The following is a 23,761-nucleotide window of genomic DNA, read 5'->3' as shown; positions in this document are numbered from 1 at the left end:
TAATTCAAATATATATTAGGGTAATTCAGAGACTAAAGAAAACTTCTAAAAAAATTTGTTATATACTAATTAAATTCGAGTTTCATCTAATTATTTTCTTCAAAAAACTAGTGGTTAGCAAAAAGATAATACTATATTGAAAAAGACTTGAACGTTAACATTGACTATCTTATTTAATTACTAATACATTAAATTCAGTTTAATCACTTGGTTAATTAATGAAAGAAATTAATTAGTTAAATGGATATATAGATCAAGCTACAAACCATAATTCCTTACGCAATGGTAAAAATTATTACATGAACTTTGTCTATCAGACCAAACCACACTCGCTAAAGGAACTGTTTTAAAATACCATCTAAACTGCTAAATAGATCATTCCCAGATAAATTTGCATCCATAACTTTCAAGCAAAGAGACAGACGATGAAGAATAAGCTCAAACATTATAGTCCAAATCGACATGATATCCTAAAAAATCACTTTGTTTCTTGCACTCCAAATATTCCATAAAATACCATAAGATAACATTGTAAATGCTCTTCACTGGAATCGACCTTTAACTAGAATACTTCATTTCAAAACAACTTGATCGATAGATTTCAGCATGCACCAACTAATGCCCAACCAATTCATGAATCGTTGCCGAAGATACCAAGGTTCATAGCAATGAAGAAAAAGATGATTCACATTTTTTATGCCATTATCATAAAGAGGACAAGCTGCTTGACTTAGATTAAGCAATCAACTACGTACTAGAAAAGCCCTTGTACAGATTGTATCTTGGAGCAAAAGCCACGGGACATTTCAATCATAAGAGGAGAAAATCCTTTCCATAATAGTGTAGTGAAAGTGAATGTACCTGAATACTCTGCTTTATCAATAAGTTTAATGCAAGACTTGACAAGATATTGTTCATTGCTTTCTGCTGTCAATTGCTTCAAATCCTCTTTGTGTGTACTCAATTTGACCTTATCTATTAGGAAAACAAATTGCTAAAGTTATGTTTGATCTGAAGACCTTAATCTCCGATTCCACTAAACTTCCAGTGCCAAGAATCTCCCATAAAGTCCCCTATTTGGCTATTTCCACCAGTGTCGTTGTTTTGGATCGATGTTGATATATCATAAAGCCGTGGGAAAACAAGCTTGCAAAGCTCTAATTTGCAGCCATTTATCTGTTTAAAATTTAATGGTTTCCCCATTAACCACCTTGAAACAATTACACTCATTCTTCAAGATAGTTGAAGTTGCCAAACCAGAGTTAATAATGGAGTATATGCATGCCTTTCCATGGCTGTGATAGTATAACACTGAAAATTGGAAGACCATTGACATCAGAAGGCTTATACTTGTGTTTGATGATGTCCCGCCACCCTCCAGAATTGGAGTCTCCTAGTCTCCATAGCCATTTAAATAACATAGCCTTATTTTTCCCTCGTAAAGAGCCCCCACCTAGACCTCTTCTTGCCTTTTCTCTCACAACCACTTTCCAAGATGCTTTATGAATTTTTCTTGCATCGGAGACACCAACCCATAAATTAAAACATTCATTGGATAAAAGATATAATTTGTGCAACAACCTTTGGCATTAGGAAAACATGTTTTTTTTATTATTATTGAATGAAATGAAATTTGTGTGTGCATGTGCAACCATTATAATTTGCACTCTATATATATATTTTTTATTTATTTACGTGGGGTGTTCGGTCCAGCTTACGCGCACCATGACTATTTCCCACAGCCCGCTGGACATCCTGCAAGCCCAGGAGCAGGTAAGGCACCGCGGGGGTGACAAACGTACACATAGAGGGTCGAACCCGGGACGGGGGCGGAACAAGTCACACGAATTGACCACAACAGTTAAACCCTCATGTGATGGGTACACACGAGAGCTCGAACCAGGGCACTCAGGCAGGCAAAGCCTGCCAAGACCACTGAGCTACAAGCCTTGTGTGTCACTCTATATTTTCTTATCACATGTAATTGCTTTACATGTGTGGATTTAGTAATGTGATGCACAATATTTTTTAAAAGTTTTATAACTTGAAAATATATTAAAATAATTTTTTTTTTTTTGATATAAACATTAAAATTATAAAAAATACTAAAATATTAATTTAATATTTTTTCAAATCAAATATATTTTTAAAATATACTCAAACTCATAAATAAATGGTGATACAACGGTCAACGAAGGCCACAATAGCTAATTAGCTTTACTGTAAAGTTAATGCATTGTAATTTATACGGGTAGTTAATAGGTTTTCTCCTTGGTATTTTGATCATTTACTTATAATTTTTTTTCATAGTTTTACCCATTTGGAGATTCATTAATTATTTTACTAAATCAAGGCATATTGTTGATTTCTACAATTAAAACATAACATGAATTTCTAGAAAGGTTGCACCTTTCACAAAATGAATTGAATCAAAAGATTTGGAGCTTAAATAAAATGGCAATTACTTGATTAAATCGCGTAGTTTTTTTTATTGATAAGATTGTTTTTGAATGCATCATTTAAATTCTAGATTTGTTTTGTTTTTTAGTGAAAGGCATGTTTCTGAATCGAGTTTATAATTATTATTTTTGGTATAATATAAAGTGTTTGACTCGTAAGAAACAATATGATTTTTAACAAGGTGTAAGTGGATTGAAATTCTAATTTCTCTTTAATCTTGCATAAATTATCAGTTTTATAAAAAATGTAATTTAAGCTATACAAACAACAACTTCATAGTGGAGATGATTTTCGGATATGAGCATATACAAATCATTAATTTCATTGCTCTTTCTTTTTATGTTTTTCGTTGTTTCCTTTTATTTTTTTGTATTGCATTCATTTTATTTCAGGTAAAAAATCTTTTAACTTTTCAAGGGTCATCTTTTAAATGATTTATTTTTTATTAATACACGCGATTAATTATTATATATATAAAAAAACATATCAGGAATTTCTAAAGATCATTCTGAGTATTCGAGTTCTGTCTCCTTTTCTTCTCGCAAATATATAGTTGCAGGTTAATTCATATTTTTTATTAGAGTTTGAAAATGCTTCCCGGTCATCGGTAAACCAGCAAGTCATTAAATGAATTTATAACATGTCCTTGAAGTACCCTTTCTTTCATGAATGCTTCTGCTTTCTCCATTGTCTAGCTAAATATTACTTGAAGAAGGTGGCATGTCTCCAGATGCATGCATTGCATAAAGGTATCAGTACTAAGTCACTGAATTTTGATTGGACGTTCATGGTCTTGACTAGCTAGTACATGGTTTGGTCATTTGGATTTATCAGGAAACTTGCAATCATATTTTAATATCCATATCATGATGTGAGAATTTTTAATGAAATATCTTGAAATTTAGACATGGTTATTGAATTATTTAGCAATTAACCTAGAAAAAAACTTGGGTTATATATATATATATATATATATATATATATATATATAAGATGGGCTCACTTGAATTAATTAGTTTTTTTTAAAACAATATTATTTTTTTAAAAAAGTCATCAATCATTCATTCCCAAAATACAAAATATACATTAATTATCATGTAATTTCATCAATTGAACCTAAGGATATATATAGTTCCCTTATCAGCAAAAGAAAAGAAAATGAAGGATAGATAATGTTTTATCTTTATCTTTTTTTTTTAATTTTTAAACTCCAAAAGCTCATCATGATGCTTTGGAAGAATGATCGAGTCTTATCTAATTTCAATCATATCCCTCTAGTGGCAAACAAAAAGAAGCTAACCCTAGTCTTGTAGTCTTTCATTGTACAAACATTGTGATGGACACCTGTCCCTCTACATATCTTAATTTTTCATTCTATTTTCAAATTTTATTTTGCTCTTAATTATTAGCTTGCTGCTTACTGTATGTGATCTAGTGTTTTGACAGATATACATACGTTTGCTTATCCATACCATAAATGTGTACGAGTGCTTTGCTTATTCTTCTCTTCTTTTGTTTTGTTTTTTAATATTTTTTAAAGATATTTTTTTAATTAAAAATATATTAAAATAATATTTTTTATTTTTGATATTAATAAATCATAACCATAAAAAAAATCAATTTAATATATTTTTAAACAAAAATCAATTTAATATATTTTTAAACAAAAATCAATTTAATAAATATTTTAAAAAGCATGTTATAACATATAAATTATAAACACTTACTAAAATCTCCATGCTATTTATTCTTTCAAGGATAATTAAAATTCCAAGACCTTCTTGATAAAATTCTCAAATTTTGCAGAAAATTCTATAATTATGTACACTTCCAACTTAAAAGATGTTTGAAAATCTATTTGCCCTCCAAAAACAGAAATAACTTTATAGCTAGTCTTAAATTAGAGTCTTTGCATAAGAGTCTTCATGGTGAAAAGATACATCATGAGCCCTTAGGATGACTGTTGCCCTTTTTGTAAGCATCATTCAGAAATTATCTCTAACATCCTCATGCATTGCCCAGTGATATGTAAACTATAGAATAAAATTGTAGCTTGGCGATGTTTGAGCTGGGTAATGCCATATGGCCTTGACAACCTTCAATGTCAATGGCTAGGTCTTCTGCAAGAAAAACATTATAAGTTTGAAAGATCTGTTTAGAGGGGAGAGGGGGCTTTATGTTTAGTATTGTTTGGACTATATGGAATGCTAGGAACATCTTAATATTTGAGGAAAAGCAGTCAATCTGGGAAGATATCCTATGACATTTGTTTTATTTTGTTGCAAGCTGGATTAGAAATCTGAACTCTTCATTTTGGTATACCGGTGCTGATTTGTATAGGAATCACGAATGTATTTCGGTTTGGTCTGCTTAAGTTTTGATGTTGTGTAGTTTTTGTATTGTTTGCTTTATTAGTAGGGTTTTATGTTTTCTTGTTTTTCTTCATTGTAATTAGACTGATGTTTAGGTTACAACTTATGTAGCTAAAGCTCTGCCCACACTGATCGGGTTTTCTCCTTTTATTCTATATATATTTTTGATTTCACAAAAAAAAAACAACTTCCAACTTAACAATATTGAGTTGTAAGGCACAACCAATAGAATGCTTATATATATATAAAAAAAATTAGTTGTAAAAAATTTCAATCAAACTATATACTCACACACTATTCTCACAAATGAAACCATTTTTTTAATAAATAGGATATATATATATATATATATATATATATATTATTTTATTATTGCTGATAGACTTTCAAACTCAATCATATCGAATTGTAAAGCCATGACTAAGTGTAAAATGAAGAGCTGCAGGAGCGTCCCGTGAGAAATTAATAAGAAAAAAGAAATCTTAAATTCTGACCACTACAAAACTTAAGAAATCAAAAAATCTCTTAATCTCTATAATGCTTTTGTCTACTCATGAAGGAGAAATTAAGAGAGCTCAATTAATATTCATAGATTGAGTATGATTAAGCTGTCAATGCATCAAAGAATTAAGTATGTTAAGCTGTCAATCCATCAAAGAATTAAGTATGATTAAGCTGTCAATCCCTCTAAGAAGACGTATAATAATGTTTTGTTCAGCCCCACAAGGGTTCACATCAGTCGAAAAGTTGATGGGAGAATGTGAGATAAGAGCATGGGCAAGCTTAACTTTACCCCACTGTAGCTGCTAGCATGCCCGCCCCACCTTTTGTTTTCTTGCTTGTTTATTTGTTTTTAGTTACTTTTTCCCTCTTCTTATTCAAGGCAATTATTCTTTATTAATTAACGAAAGCTTTACTTCCTTAATTATTCTTGCTGGTCACCTTTTGCAAACTTCCTAGTCTCGCTACATTCCAAGATTCAATTCACAAAAGAGCTGTTTCTTTCTACATTTCAATTTACATAAATCTTTAATTATCACTCTCACTTTCATGAATCTTAAAAGATTCGTTCAAGGAAATCGGAAGGCGTAATTAAGTGTACTGCCTGCCCTTTAACAATAATTTCAAGGCATGATGAAAGCAAGGGAGGCTTCAAACATCAATTAGAAAGGTCAAGAACATAAAATGAAATTATAGATGGATGAAAGGACAGATGGAGCACATCATTCATTAAATTAGTATTTGGACGGCAAAAGGTTAGAAAGCAGTTCGAGTTCGGAAGATAAATATTTATGCATGGTATTAGATTTTTTGTAATAATCATTTTCATTTTGTGCACTCCTAATTAACCTATATTCCCCCACCATATGCAGTACTACACCCGGTAAAAAATTAAGACTTTCAACAGAGCCATCAGGTTTTTAAAGATTAACATTTCTAATGTTTTCACCACCCTTGCTTAATTATTTGATTAGGACGGGTTGCTTAGAACGCCATAGGTAGTTGTGATTGTATGTATATATAAACTACAAGAGATGATGATCATCGTAGGGTAAGCTATTCCCTGCAATAATTGCTGTTCAACATTACTGATCTAGAGGGATTCATTTATTTTTCTTCTTGATCTTACTTGGATGCTGTTACAGATTAATATAGTAATGCATTTAGTTTGGTTCGTAGCATTAATGTTATTAAGGTACGTAATATTCCAAGTGTTTTTTTACACTTTTCAAATTATTTTTTACTTGTAAAGATATTAAATTGATGTTTTTAAGATGTTTATTTTTATATAATTTTAATATATTAATATAAATATATTTTTTAATTTTTTTAATATATTTTAAATTAAAACGCACTAGTTATATATATAGAATCATGAGAGACGGGTAGAAAAGGACAAAATTATATATCTTGAGCAAAGCAATTGCAATAGCCTAGCTATTGAAAAGGTATATACAAGGCAATATGTAGAAATTGCCTTGTACCTATTCCCTCGGGAAACAGGCAACATGTTTGAAAGACACTACGGATATTAATTTGTTTTTTGACCGATTGGTGATTAGAAATTGACATTCGTAGATATCTATTTCCTCAATTATATGTTCCCTCTACTAATTAAGCTTTTCCAGTTCTAAATCAAGATTGTTGGATGTGGAATTTGAAAAATATCTATTAACTTGAACAACTTAACCTTCTTCTTACAAAGCTAAATGAAGCTTGCTTGAAACAACACTACGAAGACTCCATACCATAGTGTTTTTAGATTCAGTTCAGTCTAAGGCTTGAATTTCAAGTTTTGATCGAGTTACCAGATTACCCGGGTCAATTTAAAAAAAAACAAATCAAAACGACGTTGTTTTAATAAAAAAAATAAAAATCAACGGGTTGCAATCAGATTTTTGACCAGCTGGTCTTGCCGGGTCAACCTCCGGGTCACACCAAGTTTTTTCTTTCTCTGTTTTTTTTTTTAAACCCAATTCTAGCCCTGGATCCCGAGTCGACTCGCCGAGCCTGACCGGGTTTTAAAACTATACTCCAAACATAAAACTATTTTCACTTTGGCCTCCATGTCTTGTGGGGTATTTGATTGGCAAGAAATTTTTAAATTTTTCAGTATTTGATTTAATTCTTTATCGTCTATCGTCTAGCTTTATAGTTGAAGTCACTTGAAAGAAACTTCACTTACACAAGATTAGACTTGCTAAGAGAAACAAAAAGTTGATCTAATAAGTCCTGAAACTTTCTGTTTTATTATATTTTTTTTATCTCTTGTTGTTATCTTTCTTTTTTCTGTTTTCTTTTCTGTTTGTACATATTTATTTCTGTGATTTTTAATGATAGTTTGTCATACCCTTACTTGCAACAGAAGTATAGATTATTAAAAAACAAAATAAAAAATAAGGTAATAATACTCGTGTACAAATCAGATAATAATTAATTAATTAATTAGAGAACTACTTAAAGTGCTGTTGAAGTGAAAAAAATGGCCAGGATTGGTTCCTACATGGGCTCAAAACTTGGGAATTTCTGCCGAATGTGTTTATCATTTTATTCAAAAGTAGTAGCAATCATATCGAAAGTTAGAGCGAGTGATTGAATAAAAAGGGTATACGTACGGCTACCGTTTGAAGATTCCTTATTCTCCCCCCCCCCCCCCCCCCCTTTAATTAAGCACTTCTAATTATTTGCAAATATATAAAATACTCACTGTGGGAAATATATAAGAGTTTAAACAGTATAAAGTCGTCGAAGGCTCCGAAGAAAATAAGAGGGATCTGGGGGGGGGCGCCCCTAGCTAGCTAGCTACTACATAGCCATCCATGCTGAATTTTTAATTCTTGGATTAAAACATGGTGAATCTTTCAATATGCGCTATAATTAAATCATTTATCATATATATATATATATACATATATATAATTTCTTTTTATAAAGATTCTTTACATGAACTTTTGTTAAAGGCAGTTCGATAACCCTCCAAAAGCATTTTGCTGTCATCGATGTCTTTAGGGGTCCATCAAAATCATAAATTGAAAAAAAAAAAACCCTTTTCTAATTCGGTCATAGCCAGTCAACCTTAGGTAAAACACCCATTGGTGGCACTTTCAATAAAGATATTTTATTTTTTTTGTAAAGTTGCAGTCTTTTCTAAATAGTTATATATAGTATATATGAATGAATTAACCTTGAGCTTAATTATAAGACGTACGTACATTTTGTAAAGCTAATGCTTTCTATATTTCATGCTAATTAATAAAGCTATGATAATAAATGATTTAGCAGTTAATAATCATATGTTACCAAATCTGAATATTTTCTGCAACTAAACATGCACATACACAAACTCACAGGAATTCCATCTCTTACCTAACCTGAATTAGATATTGGAGGATCCTCAACCCTTCGAGAAAACTTGCTTTGCAAATGTTTTAATTATTCAAGTGTAATCTTATGCACCTCTCGGTGTATAACAATCCTAAAAAGATTATTATTATTTTTTTAAAAGAAGTTGATAGGATTAAATAAGATATAATTATGTTATACAATCACATTATACAAAATAGAAATTTGTTAAACTAACTAGTTAAATATAAAAATATAATCTTTCCACTATTTATTCCCTGTATAGTAACCAAAACGTTGCCTCAAAATACCACAAACTATAGAGACTAAATATAATACCAACAGATTATTTAGGAGGATCATAGCCAAACAACAAAATTAAATAATATCTGCACTCCTTCCTTATTTAGCAAGGTTTTGAGCAACCAAATCACAAGTGATAAAAGAATTTTTCTTTTCCCAGGCGATGTATCTGCGAGTTCCTCCCGCTCCACTGTAGATCTTGGACTTGTGATGATCTATTACCCTATAAACATATTGGTTTTAATTACGGAAAGTGATCTTTCCTTGTTATTTTTGGCCGACGTACCGAAACTAATATTTTGACCACCTTTCTTGTTTGGTGAAAGGCAAAGCGTGTGTATATCCAGCCGAAATTAAGGAATTGTTGAAAGTTTTACTTCTTATTATTCATATGATCAGATATGAAACGTGGATGGTAGCTAAAAAGACTTATATCAAACGAATTCTATTAGGTAGGACTCCGTAAGGGACGCACTGCGCTGTACGTAGACCAAAAAAAATTTTAATGTAAAAAAACAAAAAATGCTAAAGTGATGCAAGCATTTCTAAAATAAAAAAAAAACAAATATGATACTCGGTTCATTAACTTGTATGAATTTAATAAACTCGGTTAATTTAAATAATATAGATAAAAAAAATTATAACGACAATAAATAAACTAACAAAAAAAATTAGCAACGTAAAAAATAAAAAAAAACCTTGACCCGAGCCTATCCAGGTTAGCATGCCAGATCGATGATCTGATTGTGATATTAGGGTAACCTTGTCAGAAGCAAGCTAAATAAAACCCAATGTTGAAAGGCAAAACTAAAAATAAATTAATGAAAAAAAAAGTAATGAAAGATTTTTTTAGTCAACTTGGGTTAATCTAATAACATTGCTACCATATGCACATGATTAGGATAAACCTAGAAAGGAAAGTGAAAAAAAATACGAAGATCAATTTATAATAAATTAAATATTGAATGATGAAATTATAAAAAAATCTAATTTAAGAAAAGACCTAAAAAAGACCAAAGTCAATCCGTGTTAATTTTCAAAACCTATGACCTTAGTCATGAGCTATAGAAGGCAAATCTTAATAAATAACAAGGAAAAATCCTAAATCAACAAAATATCGAGGCACGAGATTGAAAAAAAAATGCAATAAAAAATAAGGATTAAATTTGATATAAAAATAATTTGAAATTAAATGTTGAGGTATGAAATCGAAAACAAAATTCAATTATAAAAAAATAAAAAAACAAGTAGCAATAAAAAAAATGAGGACTAAATTTGATTGAAAAATTTAATTGAAACCAAATGATGAGCGAAAAAAATAAAAAAATATTTTAAAAATAAATAATAATCAAAATAATAATGATCAAATTGGATACAAAAAACAAATGAAAGAATACCTTGATATTTTGACAAAGAAAAGAGAGAAAAAGGGGGGGGGGGGGAGAAGAATAAAGTTCACGGAAGCCCAACCATTCCGCTACTATGTATATACATCACACCATCAGGAAGATCATGACAAGACGCTTCCAAACATTGTTTGGATGTGGGATGATGGCTCACACACCGCCCGAAAAGCACGAATATTACCTACTTGCTGACGCATATATCGCATGCTCCAACCATTTTTTTTTTAAATAACATTTATATTTATCAAAAGATCAAATCGTCTTAGTTGGCTTGTTAATTACAAAAACACTAGTTTGAAAATATGAAAATATTCATGGATGCAAGTTTGAAAAAATTTACTTTTAAAGGTAATATGAATTATGCTTTAAAATGTAAAAATACTGAATTATCTCTAATTAATCTTATAATAAAGATAATGTAATCTTTACAATGTGCTCCTAAAAGGTTTTAAAGAAAAAGCTGAATTGTTCTATATCAATCTCATAATCATTAATGGATCCAACAAAAAAATATATTATCTCCAATAATAAGTTCATTGATTTTTTTATTGGAATGAAAAAATAATAATTATACCACTATCTATATCAAGAAACACAGCGAATCATCCATGCCAATCGGTTTTTTTATATATATATATATATATATATATATATATATATATATATATATATATATGATCAGGACGCAACTTCCAACTTTCAGTTTAATCTTTAGTAGTCAAAAAGCTGAGTTCCTACCAAACACGCATTATCATGATAGATATTATAGTTATAACAAGTATCCATCATCAACCATCTTCAGGAGATGAGGAATCCAATAAATTCTCCTTCAAACAATATCGATAAAACAAGCTGGAAATATTCTGACTGGTTCAACGTCACTAAAGCAATTTGTTTTTTGTAGAGGGTCTGGAAAAAGAAGCCTAGTAATCGATCTTAAAGCAATCAAAGTTTGCCATTAACCTATGATATAAAATACGTGCAGTTTCTCGTTCTTCCATTTCGATCGACTGAGTCAAATGCTTGTTAAATTCAAGGAGGTGGTCTAAAGCGAGCAGGATTTAAAAGGTGTTGAGAAGAAGACAAGTCATGGGAACCCGAGAATATATGCTTTGTCAAGCTTAAGGCGTGAAAATCCAACAGAAGGAGGGCCATGCTTCTCTTCGCTTTCCATGTCCACTGAGCCCTTGTAAATATTTCCTTATTCTCTACATATACTTCCTCTATCTTTCTGGCTATAATCTACTGGGGCTGGCATATCTCGTGCACAACTCTTATCCAGGTCGTCGTCCAACATAAAGCACAGATAGGCTTTCTTGTCTTTGTCTACAGATGGAGTCCAATGATGCTGGACCTTTCACGTGATCTGTTTGTGATCTTGATTTGCTTCTCCCTGTGCTAATTGGATGGTAAAAAATAATAGATGATGGAAAGTGAAATGTCTCAGCACTTTGTCTGGTACGGAGAAAAAGGATTGCCAGTGTGCAAAAGTGTCTGGAAAGTGAAGGTGGAAAGGAAAAGAGACTAAAAAATAATCGTCCTTCTTATCAATTTTACTATAATTTTCAGACGCAGAAAGAAAAGAACTATCGACTAATAATTCAGGAGGACTGGCCATTGGATCATTCTAATTTCCTCTTTTGACCATCACATCGTTTGCCTAAATATAAATGAAAATACACCACACAAAATATATACTTGTTATTCTCTAATATACTCTGCGGTTTCCCTTTCTGGTTTTTTTATTATTATTAAAAAAGCAAAACTCAAAATTACTGTGACAGCTTTTTAAAACCATCCTGTTTGGTATCTGTAATTAATATTTTATAAATTCAAACCAAAAATGTCAGTTCATAAATAAATACTCATTTTAATCTGAAAAGAAAACAAATCATAATGATGATGTTAAAGTCTTTTTTTTTTCTCTTGTGGTGCTTGAAAGTGCGGTAATGAATGCATTTTAAAATTATATTTGACTTAAAAATTAATCAAGTTAATGTCTTTTTTTTTTAGCCTTTGTTCAACCCCCAGCATAATTTCTCAAATGTTTACACCATGTTTTTGTTCGTTGTTATGTAATAAAAAATGCAAAAGGAAAATGCTAAGTTTACACTATAGACTATTGGAATACCTCAAAAATCCATAACCTTGTTCTAAGAATATTCTAAGAAGAAGAAGGTCTCAGTATCGGCCCAGTACAATTTTAGAGGCCCAATAAATGACCCAACTCGTTTCTGACCAAGTTGCTTTTGATGGGACCGAGGACCCGGACCGGAGTGCCTATGGATCCTTGCTTAAATGGGCCGGAAGACTACCCAAGCTTCATCTAAGCTACTCGTCGAATGGGCTGAAAACTAGGAACGACAGGGGCACATCCAAGCCATGCTTACAAATTCACATCACCAGGAAAGGGAATGGGATCGTGGAAAATTTCTCTCGTAGCTTGACAACGAATGAGAACAATAAAGTAACGAAGAACTTCTTAATTTTCCCTTGAAGAAGCGCAGAAAAACAACATGCTGAATTATTTCCTAGCATGGATGCCGCTGCTGCTAACAATTACAAAATCTCTTGTAATATATGATCTACAACTTCACAAATTTAATACTCTCGCTCTAATGAAAATATTCGATGCAAAAAATGTTATAACTATATGTGTCTACTTTAGCTGATATTCTCAGGAATCAATAAATGACAAGAATAGTGTTTCCGAGGTTATTCTAAAACTTGCCTGACAATTGCAGGACGCCAAGAAAGATTTGTATTTCTGAATACTGAAACTCGTTCAACTATATGTAACTTAACTATTTAGCTCTTATCCTCCGAATCGCACCTTCCTTCGTTTCTTCTCTGAAGGAGCAATTTGCAACTCTATCCCTTCTTCTAGCTCCCTTTCTATCCAGGTTTCCGTATCTAACTCAGCATCCATGGTTTCATTGGACAACGAAGCTCTACTTTTTGCAGCTATCTGGCATCTCCGTCTCTTTAATGTCTCTCTAATCTGGTGGACATCAATGTTATGATGGGAATTATAAGATGGGGCAATATTGCTGCTGGAGCTCAACTCATAGTCCCCTGTTCTTGGCTGATTCTTACCATCACCATCCTCAACAACACTGCTTGCACCACTATCAATTGTTTGACATGGTAAAACTTCATTCAGGCTGGTGTTTCTGTCAGATGAGGATGAAGCTTCCATCACAGCCCCATCGCTAGCAAGTGAATTAGACATTGATACACTTGTAACAGCTGATTGCGCACTACTGGTAACCATCTTCTTGGCAGAAGCTTTAGATTGTGGAACCCTCCCATGCGTTGCCGGAAGAGTCCTTTTTGGATCTTGCTCTAACAACCTGGCCATCTGTTGGATGACCTCTGGAAAGCATTTGTGAAAATAGGTTGATGAATAACAGAAAGTTAAACGAGGACACATGAATGAACAGAAAAAAGTTGTTCTACTAATAATATGGGTGCATCTCTTAAAAAGAAATTGTGTTTGAACTACAAAAACTGCATCTGCGTAAATATTTAATATAATAGAAATGCTAATTGATATCAGCAGGTAGTCAAGATCAAGGATCCCCATGTTCATAATTTTGACTTAAAGCAATATATACCAACATACCTTCTAATTGTTTAGGTGAAATGTCAAACTCCAGCCACCAGACATTTCCCTTCTCTGTAGGAAGTTTCACCTTTTGAAATTTGGCAGCGAGATACATGGAACCAGCTGCAATGTAATGGGGCTTGTACTGCAAGCATAAAGTTGTGCAAAGCCTGCAAATCCCATCACAGAAATACATGATCATTCAAAGAGATAATTGGCAAGAATCTATAATCAAATCTACACTGGACCAAATACAACGAGCGAATAGAGGGCTTACCAATCATTCACAAAATTCCAAGCTACTTTTGCAAGATCTGGGTATATGTTCAATTTCTTCAAAGCATTTACAAGTGGCTTGTAAGGAAGTTGGACATCAAGATCAAAACCAATTGTTGCCAATAAAAGTCTCTCTCCGGTTACAAGCAATTCCTTCTGACTACTGCAAAATCCCTACAAGCAAATGATTTGCTGGATAAGTAAGTGCAACAGCTTGGAACCATGGAAACTGAAAGAATTACAGGAATCCACTTACTATCTGCCTGATTCTATGTGAGGCAGAAGGATCCCTTTTGTGCATCAGCTCATAAGCCACAACAACAACATCCCTCAGCAAGCGCGGAGTTTCCTCCAGTTTGCAAGCAAGAAACATGCTTGCAGATGCCATTGTCTGCAATTTTTAAAACTTCCAAGGAGTTAAAGGCAAATCAAAACCAGCCATCTGCTTGTTGTTCCCCAAAAAAAAGGTATATGTTTCTGTGCATGTGAAACATAAGCACGTGGGCCAATTTTAGAAATGATGATTCGCTTTAAGCACAGGGGAGGAAAAGGATAAAAAGTAGACCTGAAATAGTATGGAGCTTGAAAAGGTCAGAAAATATATTTGTTCCTTGGTTAAAGCAAGTGTGCATTTCAAATACAAAAAAAAACAGAGTATAATATATCTGGAAAACGGTATTACATTCAAAAATAATATCAACAATTCCTTTTAAGAGATAGTGTAACAGCATGGACACATATTCCTGCTTTCAACATTATCGATGTCAAGCATTGATGCAATACATTCAGTTTCACATGCAAATGTAAGCTCTGTGGGTGTGTAACAAGATAGATGCTTAGATATATGCTTTGCAGGCTATAAGTATTTGTCCGACAAAGAAAAATTACAAATTAGCCAACCCACACAAGAATTGTTGAGAATAGGAGAGCCAGATACAACCCAAGGATGGAAGTAGTACCTTCCAATCATTCTTTGCATGAGATTGACGCATGTAAAACCGGTGGCACAATATCAATGCACATGCTATTGTCACCTGGGGCCTGAAGGGCAGACATCAAGGGTCACCATCACCAGTGAATATGAAATGCCAAGAGTGTCATGAAAATAAATTGTTTTGCATAAAAGGGCAATGATGACATGACAAGAACCACAGCCATACAACTATGAAATAATACTCTTAGGCCTTTCAGAGGGTTCATCAAGTTACACAACTTAAGAGTTGTTGGAGATGGTTTTGTGCTCCAATCATCCGAAGTGTGTTTTTACTTTCCCATGGAGCACAAGGAGCATGGAGATAGAGGAGCACAGTTTCAAAAGGATGACTCCACAAACAGTATGATAGCAAGAGATTGTGCAACCAGAGTGAAACAAACCACTTCACATGGCAACAACAGCACCTAAAGCATTAATCAAGTCAAGACAAGGTGAAAACAAGAAGAGACTATGAATATAATCAAGAACCATCCCGTCAACCATGAGTGGAAGATGGATTAAATAAATGCTGCTAAGCCATGCAGAGAACAGCAGCAGAACTGGAAATGACAATGTAAAAAGGCATAAAATTCTTCCTTCTGGTGAGGACAAGCAACTGGGTGAAAATAGGAATCCAACTTCGTCTGAATCTTCACCCAATAGAACAGCCTCCACAAACCTCATCAACTAACATAATAGGCAACTTCAATGAAGTATACAAGCTAGAAAGAAGCAAGTAACACGAAGCAACTTCCATTGGAATAAATATGGAATTGGACATACAGGGATGTAAAGTTAGTAACACTATCGGAAGCACACAGCCAAAGCACGCATCATATAGCCACATTCAAGGTACTAGACCACTACATCTCAAATGCATGGATCAACACGAATAAATCTAGAGCTTACACTTTAAGCTTCACGCCGAGCTCTTTAATAAATGAACAGTACAATTTCCGTAATTGAGACTCCTTCTCAACGTCAATACCATCCCTTCTAGAAGGGGAAAAATCTTCAATTTCTTGTCTGCTGAAGTACCACTTGCGTGTATGATACTGAGGCTCCTTCGGCAAGTGCATGCTAGTTGCAATCCTAGCCATCCTCAACTTCTCTTCTCAATGGAAGAGAGCTCTAAATATACTGCCCAAGATATGACTGCTAAACGCACTTTCCTTACTTAAAAAATCACCCCTCGATCCAGTTTCCTGCCCAGTTAAACAGACAAACATTTACAAAATTGAACAAAAAAAGATAAATCTTCAAAGGAATTTTTTAAGAAATATTATCCAAAGACCAACAATTTCATAGCAAGAATTGCATAAATTAAAAAACCTATTGGTGCATAAAGTTTCAAAATTTTCCTGTAGGGGAAATTTCAAGATTTCCAATAATAACTAAAAAGAAGAAAAATTGCTAGCTCTTATGACTAATTACAATTGATAAAATTTTCTTTATTACGCAAAGTTTCTTCTAGTTTTTCCTGTAAGAGAAGAGGCCTCGTTTCTTTACAAAGATTCTACGCAATTAATAAAATTAAATTCAAATTCGCACAATTCTATATTTAATTAAACTCCAAAATCAATTGAAAAGAAAAGAAGGATCAATTAATCGAAAGAACAAATCCTAGAAATTGAGAAAGAGTCATGCATACCTGGAGAAGATGGAAGGATCAGGGGATGCAACAGTCGCTTTTCAGTAACCCTGGCTTTTAGGTTACCGTTTGAAGCTCTTCTATTTTTCTTGCTTTTTTATTTTTTCCCCTTCTATTTCAGTGAAGTTGACGTTGACTCTGATGGTGGACGTGCTTTCGTCATCTCAAACGCGTGAAGCGTTCTTTGCACGCGCTCCGCAACGCATGCTGCGGCGGTTGTTGCTTTGTAGTGAAGGAAGGAGACTTGAGATTCCTCATGCTTCACGTGATCTTTAGCTATATGGGCCTGAACTGAAATTTACTGGACCCGATTGGTCATCTACGTGGGCAAAGTCCTTTCACTAGATGAAAGCTCAAGAGAAGTGTGTAGACTGCTAATTTCGGCCCATTCAGCCCAATTTAAAAGTGGATGGATCCGGCAGTATTAATTATGCTGCCAAATCAGCTCATCTTACTTCTTGTTAAATATGAGAGGAGTAATAATATATAATTTTTTAATATCCGAGCACGTTCTCAGTTTCTTTCTCTTCTTCCTTTTCATATTCCCCTTCACAGAAAATGAAATCAAAAGGAAAAGTTATCCCTCTCTAGTAATAAAAAAAAAAGAACGTTATTTCTGCTTCTACATTGCCAATATTTGTTTTTTAAAAAATTACAACTCGCGGCGCATAGCGAGTTGGATAGCTGATATAAATAAAAGTAAAGGTAGAAAGGCAAGTTAGCATAAATAAATAAAACATAGCAGGGATTAATTAAATCTTTTAACCCCACACACACACACACACAGCCAAATTCTTGACTGTTACTTAATATCATGATTATTTATGGACAATAATTTTATTAATTAACTGAAATGCTTAATGGACTTGGTAGAAAGTCAATCAAGATCCCACCGAAAGTCAACCGAATCACGAGGGATGTGGGTCTTGTACTCCTATCAACTACTTAATGCTGGATAAGAGCATATTAAAACATGCTCACATCATAAATAAATTAATGTGAGACGATTAATTAACAATAGATTTATATATATAGTAGAATTTGGAATCAAAACCTTTAAAATGTAGCACTACGTCCCTCTCATGTGGATCTATAAAGTAGTCTAGTAGTGGCCTAGTTGCCTTATTAATTATTGATAAAAATGCTTGCCACGGTCTCTGAGATGGAAAAGGATAATAAATAAATAAATAAATACGTAATGCCAAAATTTGCAGATACCTGCTTCATCATGCAGTATTGATCACGCTTTTGACGACTCAGTCGAATCTCGATTTTCTTAGCTATTTAATTTAAATTGCGTTTTGCATTTTAAAAATGTATTTGGTATAAAAAAAGTTTAATATTTTTCGTGCTTTTTCATAATTTTTCATGTAAGAAAAATATATATAAATTTATTTTAATATATTTTCAAATAAAAACTATTTTCAAAAAACATCATGCAATATAATTAATACAAATATTTATTTAGAAATTTTATTTTTCGTTTTATGGGATAAACATCAATAAAGACCTTCTATATAGATCTTAGGGCATGCCTGAATTAATCTGTAGAGGACAATTAGCCCTAAAATTAACTAGTCTTATTTGTGTTTTGATGATTTGTATTTATAGCTTGCTATTAGCTGTGACTATACCTATTACTTTAACTAGTTAAATACGATTTAACTCAGTACTCTAGTGTATAAAATGTTTTTATATAAACTTCTAGAAGTTTTTTCTTCCTTTTGAATTTAAGGAAAGTCGGACAATTAAGTGCACAATGCACACTTGTTGAATGTGATGGTAACTTTGTTTGACCTAACACTCAATACAATTTCCATGACCTGAAGCAGACAATGTTAGAAAAACAAGATCTCGAGGATATCTTTTATTTTATTAGATCGACAATGAAAGTGGTATCGAACAAGTGCAATGATTTTATCTCATCTCTTTGTTTTTTTTAAGTTATTTGGGACTCTCCCTACCATATCAGATGTTTGCATCCGTCAAGTATTAAAGACAAAATAAAAAATGATCTGTCCATAGTGGGAGAGCTGGAACTCCTCGATTCCCGAAAAGAGAGATTATGATCACAACGCAATCATGGCTACAAATATTAATTAGATGAATGGCTGCTTCCTCGCATGAAGGTGATAGCCACATCGTTTCCTTGGTAGTTGGATAGAAGAAAGGCAGAGGAAGAACATAATTACATAACAAGCACTTGCATTTGGTTGGATATTATTGAATCTTCAAAACAATAATAGCCCAAAATGGAATTAAATATAGACAAAATTAAAAAAAAAAAAAACAAGAAGATCTCAGTGACATAACAATCATATATACTCTTTGTAATGGTTTTCATCACCAAATCCAGCTTGCCATTCACAAATCTCCGTTCCATTGATCAAACACCTAGCAACTCATGATTGACGTTGTCTAATGATTTGTTTTAGGAGCATTACAAGGGTATTGCTCGAAATTGGACGGCATAACCTTTTTTGAAATACAGAGACAATTCTCAACACGTCATAAGATGCCGCATCGCCCCTTTTTTAAGTTCATATACATAGCGACGATTATATATTTTATGTTTTAGAATAAAGGAAAACTAAAGGAAAGAGATTCAAAATCAACTTTTAGATGAGTTTGTATGCTTATTCCAGCAGATATACCGCATATCGATCCTATAAACTTAAATAGCATCTCTCAAAGATATGCTATGGTGCCATTACATCAAGCAGAGATATATAGGGTAAGAGTTTTTTTTTTTTTTTTTTTGGGAGAATACACCAACTTAGATATATAAATAGCACCTAGCTCTAAGACCCGGTCGAACCAGAAGAAATTAGTGTCTATGAAAGACAATGTAACAATTAATAGCCAATCACTATATAAAACCATAAAAGTATAGGGTTAGGTCATCTTTTTTTTCACAGCATCGATCCAAATAGTATTATTAATTGATTTTCTAGTTATAATTTGAAATGAATGGAGCACTCAACTTTTCACCTGATAAATTAATATAATTAAAACTTTACCTAACAATTTATTAAAACTTTGTAATCACCGTCTCATAGCTGAAAGAACGAAATGCGATTTGGCTACTGACCGGTTTAGATTATTTTCAACCGATGAATTTCTCAGGGCTAGCTAGAAACTGGTAAGGCTATATGATCAGTAATGCTAGTCGTATATATCAGAAAACGACCTTGCTCGAAAGCCCGGGGGGGGCCGCCGGAGAGCTTTTAGGCCAGTAGGTCCGAATACGCCACGCTATAAAAGGCTACCGAGAGGACTTTTGATGGATCCTAATCTGCCAAGAACTCCCGTCTTAAAAACGAAATCTAGTAACGCAAGTCAAAAAGATGACAAAGTGATGTTAATCAGGCGACTGACTTTGTACGCAAAATCAATGTTACCTTACCTCTGCCACTGGTTGGATTCATACAAGAAATGAAAAGCATATTCTTTTAAACTGAACAATTATGGTTAAAGACAAAATGTCAGGAGAAATTATTGCATAATCAACGAAGTCCAGAAAATTATTGCATCATAATGTTGGGATTTAATGCGTTAGTTAATCATATCTTAATTTTCCGATTCGTTCAGTAGTTTACGTACTAAAAACGTACATTGATCGTTGGACTAATGAAATCTATAGATATATCTCGATTTGAGATCATGATTCAACTATTCATATTTATTTATAAAGTTTTTTTTCCTCATATTTTCTTGATGTTTAGCATTATTATTACTATTATTTGATACCATACATAGTTTAATTAATTAATCAATTGCATATCTAATAATTTATTTTGCTAAAATCAAACACTAGTTTTAGTAATTTCTTTATCATTAAAGAAAGCTCAATTAATAAAAAATAATTTAAATTATGTTTATTATATTGAAACAGGCACGCACCACCCTGGTTAATTAGGCATGCATATCGGATCTATAGCCAAAACTCCTGCTATCAGTCATATTTCATCATCACATACTCTCAAATTATATTAATTAGTTCATCCCATCACACATGGTTTTTATTAATTAAAGAGTCGAAAACAAGAGAAAAAGGAGAGAAAAATAAATAAAAATAGCACAAGATTCTTCAACAGAATCCATTTTCTTCCACATGAGACCCTTTCGCATCCCCGTTTGCTGCATTGCCCAAACATTCCTTCATGTAATACTCAAATTTCTCGTGCACACTCTCTGGCACCGATAGTAGCACCCTCACAGCATCAAAATCACCAGCAACTGGTAAAAACAAGCAGTAAATATCACTTGTCAGGGGACCCATATGTAATGGTTTGCCTTCTCCAAAATCCAAATCCTCTAACCCTAACTTAGACCATTGTGATATAACCAAACTCATCGAAAGGTCCGTTTTTACTGATTTGTCCTCCAACAAATCAATCATCGACCTCACATAATCATCAGTTAAACTTGACTTAGCTTGTTGAACCAATTTGACGCCGTGGTACATGTTGCTAGTGACCAAATCCTGGGCACAAGACTGTGCACATCCTAACACGAATCCGTTCCCATAATACCCTTGTGGTATTTCTGGGATTAACTTTTTCCTGACATTTACGGAGAAGAGAAGCTTGACGTTGAGTGAAGGTGACAAGTCCAGTGCCCTAACCCAAGAACGCCATGTGTGAGATGCCAATATTTCAAAGGTGGTACACTTCAGCGATGGCACGCACTGCTTCTTGAGGTGGAGGATATGGGAGGCAGTGAAGGTTAAGGATGATGGCACTAGTGGCTGAGATCGTAGAAAATGGTTAATATCCATGTCCAAGTGGCCATTTTCTCCAGGGGCAATTCGGACATATTCTGGGTGAGTGAAGGTTATTTCTGGGGGGTTTCGGGGTTTTAACAAGTGGCGGCTGTGCAACGGTAAGATTGGCAGATCAAGATTCCGTTTTGTGGTGATCTGGGCCCATGCATGTAAAAACTGTGATGTGCCTATGCCATCACATACACAGTGATTGATCGACGTGCACACGATCATCCCTCCACACCTGAGAGTCGTCACCTGAAAAGAAAAAAATGTGAAGGTAAATTCTTCAAGTGTGATTTTTAAGAAAAAGGCTGCTTTCAAAAGACCAAGTAAAAAATTTACTATGCATTTAATATCCTAAATCATTCTATAATTTAGTTTATTTTATAATTATAAAAAATATAAACTATAATTTTCTTAAAATATATAATAAGATAAATATAAATATAAACTATAATTAAAGTTTAAATTAATGAATATCGTACATTATGGAGTGTAGTGAGTTTCACATGCGAAGGCCATTGAATGTGGAACGTCCAATTATTCAATTTTCTGGAAACCAATACGAGAAATAAATTCGGAAAATTATAAGAGAATGGTAGCCAAGAAATTGAATAATAAAGTAAAGATAAATTCGGAAACTAGGGACAATTCGGTAGAGAAAAGGAGAGGCTCTCAAAACTCATTACTCACCAACCAAGACAAGTGAAAGGAACAAAGGAGAGTTTAGCAATATGTGATGATAGAAGGGTAGGGACATCTACTACAACATTATCCTGAGTATGAAGCGAGGCAAACAGAGTAAAACGGTGTCGTTAGCCATAGATTTTTTTTTTGTTGCTGCCTTGGCACCATCATGTATGATTGAAAGAGAAAGATCATACTGGACAACTTGGAACAACATGTGTTTATCTATAATTGGTAACGTCAGAGGATCTGGGAGCACTAAAGCAAATAGGCGATCTAGCAAAATTTTCGAGGATTGAATAAATTAATGAAGGAACGAAAGCACATTAGCCATTGCTAGGTGCTAATTAATTATAAAAATTATTAATTAAGCAACAAGTCAGACAATAAACACTCGGATTGCTCATTTCCAGTAAGTTGATTTGTTGCATAGTATATTAATTAACCATGAATAATTAATTCAGGGTCTAGGAAATACAATGATTTTGAGAGAAAAAATTATTCAAGAACCCTGAAGAAGTAAGTGACTCTTGGAAAATAAAAGCAAACAGGAGAACATTTCAAGAAAAGTCTCTGCAGGAAATATGAAAGAAGAAGAAGAAGAAGAAGCTAACCTGAACTACAAGAGGAGGAATATCCAAGAAACTCTGAGCTTCCACTCTGTATAGAAGTTTCCTCCAGGACTTGTTTGGTTTCATGGAAAGATCAAGAAACTCTTCAGCAGTTATATCCATGAAAGCTTCAGCAAAGACAGCACCTTCTCCATTGCAATCAACCTCAAGCTTTTGATCAACTTCTGTGCTGGCTCTCAACCTCCCAGCTAGAGGGTAGTAATGCACAAGAACTTTGGAGAGTGAATATTTCAAGATATCAAGGCTTATAGATTTTTTGAAAAGGTAGAGATATTTAATGGAGAACCTTAAAAACTTTTGATCATCAAGATTGGAAAGGTACAGAGAATGCTTTGGTGTTGGGCTGCTTGGAAAGATTAAGGTTGGTTGGTTCTGATAGAAACAGTCTGGAAGTTCCGGTAATTTTAACATGTTTTCTAGCTAGCTATTGTTCTTTTCGTACTCTTCAGGTGCTTGTTGACGATGATAATGATGATGATGATGATAGATAAGTTAGAGAGAGAGAGAGAGAGAGAGAGAGAGGTAGAGCTTTTGTGCGAGTTGATTGATAGACAATTGAGAGAGTGGGAGAGAGGTAGAGCTTTTGTAGACAAGAGACACAGAGATCTACGGTTAGATATGGTGAAGGTACAATCCGATTCCTTTATAAGAGTGAGGCTAAGAAGAGTGCGTGCATTTATCTACCTTGTATAAGACCTTGTCCGTACACTTGACATTTTAACATCATAAAACACACACACTATATTTATAAATACACACACACTATATATATATATATATATA

At 33.3% G+C, this 23,761-nt stretch overlaps 2 protein-coding genes across 2 annotated transcripts; both read right to left on the bottom strand.

The window, feature by feature from the left end:
* Positions 1 to 12,852: 12,852 nt before the first annotated feature.
* On the bottom strand, positions 12,853 to 17,073 carry LOC133691085 (cyclin-T1-3-like). Its single transcript, XM_062111419.1, has 7 exons — positions 16,892 to 17,073; positions 16,150 to 16,445; positions 15,227 to 15,308; positions 14,524 to 14,658; positions 14,269 to 14,441; positions 14,010 to 14,161; positions 12,853 to 13,759 (listed from the first exon to the last, which is right to left on the bottom strand). The coding sequence occupies exons 2-7, from the start codon at positions 16,338 to 16,340 to the stop codon at positions 13,200 to 13,202; spliced, it is 1,293 nt and encodes a 430-aa protein (XP_061967403.1). The 5' UTR covers positions 16,341 to 16,445; positions 16,892 to 17,073; the 3' UTR covers positions 12,853 to 13,199.
* A 3,805-nt stretch (positions 17,074 to 20,878) lies between these two features.
* On the bottom strand, positions 20,879 to 23,518 carry LOC133691260 (alcohol acyltransferase 9-like). The gene is made up of 2 exons (XM_062111690.1): positions 22,961 to 23,518; positions 20,879 to 21,914 (listed from the first exon to the last, which is right to left on the bottom strand). Exons 1-2 carry the CDS (start codon positions 23,387 to 23,389, stop codon positions 20,982 to 20,984), a joined length of 1,362 nt encoding a protein of 453 aa, XP_061967674.1. The 5' UTR covers positions 23,390 to 23,518; the 3' UTR covers positions 20,879 to 20,981.
* Positions 23,519 to 23,761: the final 243 nt, after the last annotated feature.

The sequence above is a fragment of the Populus nigra genome, chromosome 4 (assembly GCF_951802175.1).
Source record: "Populus nigra chromosome 4, ddPopNigr1.1, whole genome shotgun sequence".
In the NCBI taxonomy this organism is placed as follows: domain Eukaryota; kingdom Viridiplantae; phylum Streptophyta; class Magnoliopsida; order Malpighiales; family Salicaceae; genus Populus; species Populus nigra.
The sequence above is the reverse complement of the archived record's forward strand: the minus strand, read 5'-3'. Positions and strand labels throughout refer to the sequence as shown.